The 9,776-nt window shown below is 41.8% G+C and overlaps 1 protein-coding gene across 1 annotated transcript in view; it reads right to left on the bottom strand.

The window, feature by feature from the left end:
* ARNTL (aryl hydrocarbon receptor nuclear translocator like) overlaps positions 1 to 9,776 on the bottom strand; it is a 25,699-nt gene that overhangs the window by 11,244 nt on the left and 4,679 nt on the right. The window contains exons 3-8 of the mRNA XM_031061198.1: positions 9,394 to 9,435; positions 8,091 to 8,248; positions 6,216 to 6,295; positions 5,132 to 5,224; positions 4,042 to 4,159; positions 1,344 to 1,493 (exon numbers count right to left, since the gene is read on the bottom strand). Of these exons, the coding sequence (XP_030917058.1) occupies positions 1,344 to 1,493; positions 4,042 to 4,159; positions 5,132 to 5,224; positions 6,216 to 6,295; positions 8,091 to 8,248; positions 9,394 to 9,435 (641 nt within the window). The remainder of the gene's footprint in view (positions 1 to 1,343; positions 1,494 to 4,041; positions 4,160 to 5,131; positions 5,225 to 6,215; positions 6,296 to 8,090; positions 8,249 to 9,393; positions 9,436 to 9,776) is intronic.

The raw sequence follows: 9,776 nt of genomic DNA, 5'->3' as shown, positions 1-9,776 counted from the left end.
ACAGAAAGGATTGTCCAGCATTGGAAGGGGCTGCCCAGGGAGGTGGTGGAGTCCCCATCCCTGGAGGTGGTCATGAAGTGACAGAGCACTCAGTGCCACAGTCCGGCTGACAGGGATGTTTGCTCAAAGGCTGGGACTCAATGATCTTGGAAACCTCTTCCAACCTTAATGACTCTGTGATTCCAAGGGATTTTTCAGCACTCCTGCTGTAAAGCAGCTAATCTGAGATAATCCAATAAACAATTTATCTTGGCAAAACCACTGTTTATGCTGAAATGTCACATAGCTCAGACCAAGGTTGCTTTTGGTAATTTCGAGCAGAAATTGCATCACATTTTATTATTTCAGCAAAAGAGGCAATTAACCCAAAGGAATGTATGAAGAAATTAGTAGATTAATAAATAAAATGCCTCTTTCATCTTAACCTGAGGCTCCTACAAAACCCATGTTTGGCAGAACATACTCTCTCTGGGGTATGTGGGGCACACAGGGGTGATGAAGATTTGCAATGGCCAGTAAAAGTCAGAATCCAAAAGAATTCCCATTCCTTAGCACTGAGCAGACCTGAAAACTCCAAGGAAGATGACTTTCATAGGTGGAGTAAAAGGCTTGTGCCAACTACTCAAACTGGCCCCCTGAGCAGAGAGGGATCCAAGGCTGAGGCTGAGCCTGAACCTCACAGGGAGTTGGGGCAGCTGCCACAGCCAAAGAATGCACCAAAACTGTCTCTGCTCTCTTGCTGTTTGTCTTTTCACTTTAACTAAACCAAATGTATCATTCACAGTACTCCAAGAAGAAACCTTCACATTTGGGCTAAATATATATTCCAACATGCCTAGAATAATAACCTGCAGAGGAGAAAATATTACCAACACTGCTAATGCTACAAGGTGTAGAAATGCCACGTTTCCAGTACTCAGAATGTACCAAACCCACAGATGAACTCAGAATTACACTCATTTTTTGAGGTGGATATCCATCCACACATCCCTGGGCAGAGAACAAGGAACAGCTCCCCTTTACTGGAGACACTGGCCAGGTGGTGAAGAGTGAATGTGATCAGACCAATGTCTGAAGATGATGCAATAAGCCCCCAGAGCTGCTGGCACACACTGCCTGAAAAAGTTTCAAGAAATCAGAGTGGAGAATTTGGCTTTAAATGCTAATACAGGTGTGTAAGAGATACTGGAGGGGGGCGAGAGGGAGTTTGAAGAAGTAACAGACCAAGACATAGCTCAGAATCTTAACAAGAAACATCAACAAATGTAAAAAATTCAACCACTGCGAACGAGCAGCATTAAAAAAAATCCTGACAGCCTTGGCAACAAAAGCATGATGGTTACCTTTCTTCTTTGAGCAGGTTGAAGGGAAATCCTTGTCTTCTACCTTGACAGAGGGCCTGTTGCACTTCATCCTGCAGAAGAAGGAGCGCCGTGCCCCGGAGCAGAGCCGCGAGGGCCCGGGCGTGATGTCTGTCTTGACCGGCAGTCCGGCTGCGAGCGAGGGAGGCAGGGTCAGAGGGAACCACCCCAAAACCCCACCCCACAGTGCTTCAACCCCACTGGGCCTTGCATCTCCTGGTTTTGAAGTTTTGATGTGTGTGACTGTGCAGGACCCAGCTGACTGTACTCAGGTTTTAGCTTTTTATTTTTTCTTTCTTTTCGATTTCGTGCTGTTTTGGTGTGTGGGTCTGGGTTTCATATAAGGGGTAGTAAGGCATAGGTTTTCATATAAGGACATAGTAAGGTGTGGGTCTGGGTTTCATATAAGGGGATGGTAAGCTCTCTTTGCAGAGTAGGCAGACAAAACAATTCCTTCTCTAGCTGGGGACCCAAGGACAGCCAATCCAGATCTCAGGCCCAACAGCATAAACAGCATGGACTGAAGAGAGGGAAAACAAGAAGGATGGGACTTCATGGGCTGGAGCTGTGGTTAGACAATTAGCTCCAATATGCTAGTGGACCAAAACTTGTAAAAATGTGAGCTCTCGTGACCAAGCCCTCCTTTGCTTCCATCTTAGAGCCATCCAGGTACTGCCAGGCTGTGGCCTTTGAAGGCTCTTCAATAAATATCCACTTTATTCCCAATAATTCTGTCTTGCCTCTGTTCCAGCTCCTTAAGGCATCAATACCAACACTGCAACTTCTGACTCTGCTTTCTGCTGTCAGAGCACTGAGGCTGGAGAACATGGGCTTCTGAGTGCAAAGATCAGCAAGAGACTGGACAAATCCACACAAGTCCTGTGATAAACACTGCAATTTCTCTGAACTGGTTAAAAATAGAGAGATTACTCTTCCCCAGGCAGAGCAGAATTCCATACACAGTCACTCAGGAGGCTCCTGACCCTTCAGACTGGCACTCTTCTATCACAACACCCTCCCAGAAAACATGTCCATATGGAGCAGAAGAGTCCAAATGACACTCCAGGGAGAGATGGAGGAGAAAAGGTAGCAGGGACACACACAGGAACTGCAAATCCCCAAGACCTCCAGTTATGTCTCAGAAGTCTCTCTTGCCTGGCAGAAATAATTGCACATGGACATGCCCTAACAATAAATCCTGACCTTTATCATATTCTCACAGGGGATTCTTTTCTGTGGGAAAACCAACCAAAAACCACCAGTCTGAGCCACCAGCAGAGTGCTGGTGCCACCAGGGCTCTGGGAAGCCATGGAATGCTTCCATGACATGCATTAGGAGCACAGGTATCAGCAAGGCCAGTGCTCCAAGGGCTGCTGGAGGATTTAAATCACACAGCAACTTTTCCACAGCCTGCCATCCACTCCAACCACGACTGCATGGGGATATGTAAAATCAAGCAGCTGTCAACATGAACAAAAGCTTCTCAGGCCTTGTGGGCTTTTAACATAAGGAGGAATTCCAGTAATTCCAGTATTTTGGTGGAAAAGTGTGCCTCCCTTACAATTCCACTGGAGTGAGGTGATCTCCAGGAGGTCAGGCTGCCCTGCACCACATGGCCTCCAAACTGCTGCACCGTGGTGTGAGTACAAGCTGTGCTGAGTTACTCATGCCAAGACAAAAATAAATACATGCATACATCCTCATACTCTTCACCAGTATGAGTTCTTGAAATTCTACCAATCCGTCTATCATAGCAGATGGGAAGACTGTAATTCATAGTATTTATTTTTGCCCTAACTTTGTCAGAGCCATACAAAAAAAAAAGAAAAACCAAAAAAACCAACAAAAAACCAGGAGGCAGCACTGGATATTCATGCTTGACAACCGATGAAACCAGGAGCCAGAAAAAAACTTCAGCTGATTCTGCTGAAGCCTCCAGGCTCCCTGCCCTCAAATGATCTCTCCCAACTTCAGTTTCTGAAGTTGAGCTGGTGGCTTCTGTGAGCTGAGATCCAGGAGATTTCTGCTCCTGACAAGCATGAGACTTAATGGCCTGGAAATCTGCAGTTGTAAGATACCACCTTCCACTTAAGCAGTGCAGACTCCTGTTATGAGAGGGAATTAAACACCCACTCACCCCAAGAGCAGCAGAGATTCAGAACTACTTGAAAATACCAGAATGGAACAGAGCTAAGAGACATGGCAGGAAATTATTCCAAAGTTAAAAACCTTCTGAGAGAAAGGCTGGGTCATTGATGGCAGTAAGCAATAAATAAGTAGATAAATAAATTGAATCCTCTATCTTGGCTGACAGCTAAGGACTACCAAGATAATACTGAGTGTATTCTGACCATTTAGAATGATGGATTAGAAGAAATGCTGCATGTGTTCTAATGGAAAAAGTTAAAGGTTTGATGCCTGGAAGAGAGAGGACACCTCACAGGTGAAGCCAGTTCCAGTAATGCCTCTGTGCCACAGTGCATGTCAAACCCAACAGCTTCCAGGAGATTGTTTCACACTTTTTTAAAATTTTTTTTGTTTCTTGCTGTCTTTAAGCTACAACTTCCTTGGCATGAGACAATCCAGGCAGCATCCCCCCACATCCCCACTTGTGACACAAGGCAAAGCCCCAGCAGCAGTGACTCTAATGACATTTTTCCCAAAGCTGGGAACACTCACTTTTTGCATCTATAAGTCTTTCTCGTGGCGCGGTGTCAGAAGAAGAGAGCTGCTCCTTCACTTTGGCAATGTCTTTAGGATGGAGATAATCAAATAAACTTTGACCAATCAAATCATTCTGTAGAGATTGAACATTCAGTCAAAAAGTAAAATAATGGCTCAGTATGTTTTCTTCATTTTAGCATCCAGTATGAGCAATCCTTTTACACATAGGTGTAACCAAGGAATACCAAACATCCAGATCCAGCCTCATTGCAGGGGGTTTGGACTGGATGACCTTTAAAGGGTCCCTTCCAAACAAACTATTTTATTATTCTATGATTTGATGGAAGGTTTTCTCTGTGTATTGAAGTTATGACTACATTACACAGTAATCCTGTCATCATTTTCAGTAAGAGTTTTGCAGAATTGGCATGCTCAATTCCCCCCCACCTAATATTCTGGTTTCTACTCAGTCTTACTTCTTCTACCACACATTTGAATGAAAAAAAAATGTTCTCTTTCATTATTTACATATGAATTTAGTATATACCTAACTAAATGCTGTCTGAGAAAAACTTTTGAAGTGAATACAGGTTTAAATTTGATGAGGAGTGCAGATGACAGAAAGAAAGAAGATTATTTACACAATATATGGTCCAACTTAAGCCTTATGTTGAGCATATATTAAAAACCTGGCTTTGATATAACTGCTTTTCAGTTTCCATCAGTAAGCATGCAAACAAAACCAGAACAGGTAGAAAGAAAACTAAGCTGAAAAATCCATGTGACGCTACTGGAAAAACCCCAGACTGATGTTTCAATATTTGCTGCACTCCCAATTAGGTAATGCTTTTGCAAGCCTAAGGGTAAATCCTTGAGCAGAATGCCTCAATCAGCAAATTAAATTTAGTTCCTTTTCACCTCTTGCTTTGAATGGAAACCAGAAAGAATCTTCTCTAATGACATGGCAGAGAAAAGCTCTCTCTTTGCAACACCTCTCAGCTTTCAAGACAGACTCTTCTCATACCTACCCCCCAGATAAGGGCATAACCACCAAAAAGCTCTCACATCTTTTAAGACCTAATGTACTTAAAATGGAAAGGAATACCTGACTGTAGTTGAGGATCTTGAAGACAGATTCTGAAACAAACAGTATCTTTCCTCTGTCACAGCCCACAACAAAAAGGAATCCATCTGCTGCCTAATCAGGGGGGGGAAGTGAAATCCCAAGTTATACATCCACATTGCATCGTTATAACCTTTAAAAGCACTTTGTGTACAGTAGAATTTCTACACTAGGAGAGCTGTCTTAACATTTAGAGGTAACTGAGTCAACAGGAAAAAATGTGAATTACAATGAAGGGGTTTTTTGCATCTGCAAACATTTTTTGGCACGATTCTGGGCATTGTGCCCAGAATGTAAAATAACTTCTAGGAGAAGAAAGAACCCATGTCTTGTCCAATAATATTATGATTATGTTTAATAATGCCTTCAAATTAAAATGTTATTTTAACTGTACTTGAAAAAGCTCCTCTTTTAGAAACCAACCATAACCTGGATATTTATTTCTGTGCCTGGAGGCAAGTAATTCCTATTTGCAAAGTACTGTCTTTTAGTCACACAGCAGCATGCAGGAATAGGCCCCAATTATGTATCTTCAGAGTCACAATGCTGCAGAAATGAAATTCTACATATGCTGCACCTGGACACTGCAGTGCTTCAACAATTACACAGCCACTAGAAAAGCTTAACTACTGACTAATGAGAGGAGAAGCTCCCCACACTATAAAAGCAGTGTAACAGCAGGCAGCCAAACACACTAAGTCATGTTACATCAGTAACCTCAATAAAAAGGTGTTCATTGTATCATTGTACACTGAAAACCACAGCAAGGTAAGCCAGGGCAGCAAGTCTGCAAGAAAACTATTCCTGTGATGTTGGTTTGTACATGTAATAACTGAAGATTCCAATGGTTCCCATCTCCCCCTCTTCAACCTTCCTGCTTAAATTAAGAAATGCTAGTCATCATTAAACTCACTGACTCTGTGAAGCAGGCTCCAGATTTCTTAATTATCCCCCATAATCAAAACATTTTTAAGCTGATAGACAAGGCAGAAAAATACTGGTGGTGGGCTTTGGGAGAGCTATAGTCACAGATATTAATATCTCTTAATTAAAAGTTGGAACATACCCTGAGAATAAGGTGTTTTAATTCATCATCTGATAGAAAAGCAGGCTTGTAGTTTGCTTCTGTATATGGGTTTGTAGCACCTAAAGAAAACAAACAAACAATTCCCACATTACCAACATTACACACTTAAATGAGCAATCTTCCTTTGGCTCCTTCTTAGGCTGTTGTTCATTGCAGGAGTTCTTTAAAATGAACTTTTTTTGGTTTTACAATCAACATGAGCTCTGTTGTTATTAACTTAAAAAAGAATGAAGCTTTTTTTGCTAAGGCACAAGTACTGCATTAGGTAGAAATGCAAATTAAATGCCTCTGAGATATAAAAGTATTCCTTGACATATTTTTGAACCCAAAGGCTGTCCTTGATTTATGGTCTGGTCTCAGAATTAGAAATTATAACAATAAGATATTATAGAATAAAAACATTCAAACTATTTCTTCTCCTTACAACTCAGTAAAACATAACAAGCTTATGTAAACAAATCATCACTGAGGAATTTACAAATCAATTCTCTCATTCCAAGCCAAAGATAAAACCCAGCATTACAATGACATCATCTTACAATGCCAAAACCCCAAAATTGGCAACAAATGAGGCAGCTATTTATTAAGGAGTAATTCTTCTCATTCTGTTCTCTTCATAAAGGCAGAGGAGAGTCAAATTAGTAACCACTGAAGTGTTATAAAGTATTAACCTCATCAAATGACAGTGGCAGGAAAGTTAAGCCTTCCAAAACTGCAAGGCTAAATATGACTGAAGGCACCAGCTCTCCTAGAAATGAGAACAATCACCAGGATCTCTTTTACCATTAGCTGCATCCCTTTTTTCTTCTCAGTAATGCATTTCTTGAAGGCTTAAAGCTTTTAACATCAGCACCAATGGTACCCAGGCACTGATTCAGTCATGTGAAGCTTTAGGAATACACAGTGATTTCTCACAACCTCAACTCTTCCAAACCTGTGTGTTTCCCTTCAAGTGCTTGCAACAGAAACTGGTCAAAAAGACCAAAATTAAGTTTTCAAAGTAATCTCTATTTTTTCACACAGAGCTAAAGGTACAAACACAAAACCTTACAAGTCCTGTGGGAATATCATACCTAAAATCTAACCTCTCTATCCTACAACCTGGTACACTGCCTGCTTGGAGCAGTGCTCAGTACTGCACCAGAATCAACTGTGCACTGCCCTTAAGCCCTTTGTTCCCTCTCCCCACCTGCCCCAGCTGCCTTGGTGCTATGGAGTCTGGCAGTAGTGATCAATGGATGGAGAATTATTCTTTTCTCATCTCCAGGTTCCCCCAGTCACATCAGGGTATTTACTGGACCATGAACTAGTAAGCTGTGAATGAAAACTGAGCATCAGATGCTAAGAGAAGGGAGGAATCCTCCCAAAATGAATTAATATTGTATTTGTAGGGACCCTCGTGGCAGGGAGGAACGATGAATCTGACTCCATGTTCTCAGAAGGCTAATTTATTATTTTATGATACTATATTATATTATATTAAAGAATACTATACTACACTATACTAAAGAATATAGAAAGGACTTTCCAGAGCCCCGACACAGCTTGGCACTCATTGGCCATTGAGTGAAAACAAGTCACAGCAGAATCCAATGAAACAATCAGCTGTGGGTAAACAATCTCCAAACACATTCCACATGAGCAAAACAGAGAAAAAGCAAATGAGATAATATTGTTTTCCTTTTTCTCTGAGGCTTTTCAGCTTCCCAGGAGAAAAATCCTGGGTGAAGGGATTTTTCCGGAGAACGTGAATGTGACAAATTAACTTACTCCTTTGGGGCAAAAAAGGGAGAGGAAAAGCGAGGCTTTGGGGAAATGCCACTTGGAATGGCCCTGCAGCCCCAGGCAACTCACCACGAAGTGTTTTCATGTGCTGGACAGCCATCCTGAGCACGGTGAGCTTGTCCAGCTTGCGGGACATGGCGTTGCACGTGGGCACCAGCGAGGCCAGCTCGTCGATGAAGCTGTTCATCTTATCCCTGCGCCGCTTCTCGATCTGGCTGTGAGCCTCCCTGCACACACACACACACACAAACACACAGCAGGGCACGTCAAACACATGGGGCAATGCCCAAAGCAACCTCCTCAGGGTGAGGGAGCCACCCTGTTATCCTCATGGAAAGGACAGCAGACACTCTTGAGGCAGAGTAGAAATTTTCCAAGGTAGAAATCCATTTTGATTTAGGTAGAATGTACATCTTTAAGTTTGTAGCTTGCTGTGTAGTCTAGCTGCAAAAAGCCTAGGCTCAGAGGAACTGCTTCAGTGAAAGACAGAGATAAGGGTGGGGGGAGACAAAGGGTGATAAAGAGAAACAGAGACTGCTGTGAGAGCAGGTCAAACTGACCTAAGAATTCTTTCTGATAAAGAAGAACTAGCGGCAAATGTCACGCAAAATTCGTAAAAATGAGTATGTATTGTGAAATTGTATGCATATGTATTTGAGAGGGGGATAAAAAGAGACCTGAAGTTCCCAGAAGTACACATGTCATTTTAGGGGAACGATTCCCACATGTGTCCAGTGCTGTAATAAACATACTGGCTTTACAACTTTCACAAAAGTTGTAGAGTTTTGTTTATCTCTGCAAAACACTCTTCAGATATTTGATGTACGTGAAGCACATGGAGCAATGCCCAAAGCAACCTCCTCAGGGTGAGGGAGCAACTCTGTTATCCTCATGGAAAGGCCAGCAGACACTCTTCAGATATTTGAGACACTCTTCAGATATTTGTTGTGAATTATTTGAGTAAAGAACAGTTATAAGCAACGGGAAAGGTTGCAGCACAAGCTTGTGGTTTGCCAGAAAACACACCCAGTGTTGGTCAGGTTTATATTTTCCCATATTAAGATTCACTGCTAACACTTTCACAACCCACTATGGAGTCTGAAAGAAGAATGATGAAGAATGTAACATTACCAGAAACATTTCTGGGCTTCAATTTCAACAGCAATGAGGTGACTAAAACCAAGTTACTCACCAAATTAGTTGTTTCACTCTATGCAAACTTAATGAAAAATGCCAACGGTGCAAAGATATGGAAAAATAAGGGAAGGTCAAAGCTAGAAAAAGATATTTGCAGAGGAAACATGCACAAATAATTCATACATGGCAAAAAGAAAGAGACAATTCTTTTAAATATATTTGTTTAGAGCATTACCTTGCATTTTTTATCCTGCCTTGTTGGTCTGCATACTCCAATCTGTTGAGAAATGACATCACAAAGTTACAGTGTTGAAAGCACTGAACCCAACTCTTTTACTGCATCTCACATCCTACTGATCCTGATTAACATCAGTTTTTTTAGAATTTGAATGTTTATTTAACCTTTCTACAGCAAAGATCAGTATCTGTAACATTGCACCTCAGACGTGGGGGTGTTTTAGCTTGTCTGCTCCATGTTGTTTAAACTAAGGTTGTTTAGATTACTGCTTCATCCCAACAAAGCAATAATTTGGGACCACAGTGACACTGAGAACAGGCATCCATCAGGATCCTGTGTCAGAACTGTGGAACTGAGATTTCAGTGGCTGTATCAACAGT

The sequence above is a fragment of the Geospiza fortis genome, unplaced genomic scaffold (assembly GCF_000277835.1).
Source record: "Geospiza fortis unplaced genomic scaffold, GeoFor_1.0 scaffold590, whole genome shotgun sequence".
Taxonomy (NCBI): Eukaryota; Metazoa; Chordata; class Aves; order Passeriformes; family Thraupidae; genus Geospiza; species Geospiza fortis.
The sequence above is the reverse complement of the archived record's forward strand: the minus strand, read 5'-3'. Positions and strand labels throughout refer to the sequence as shown.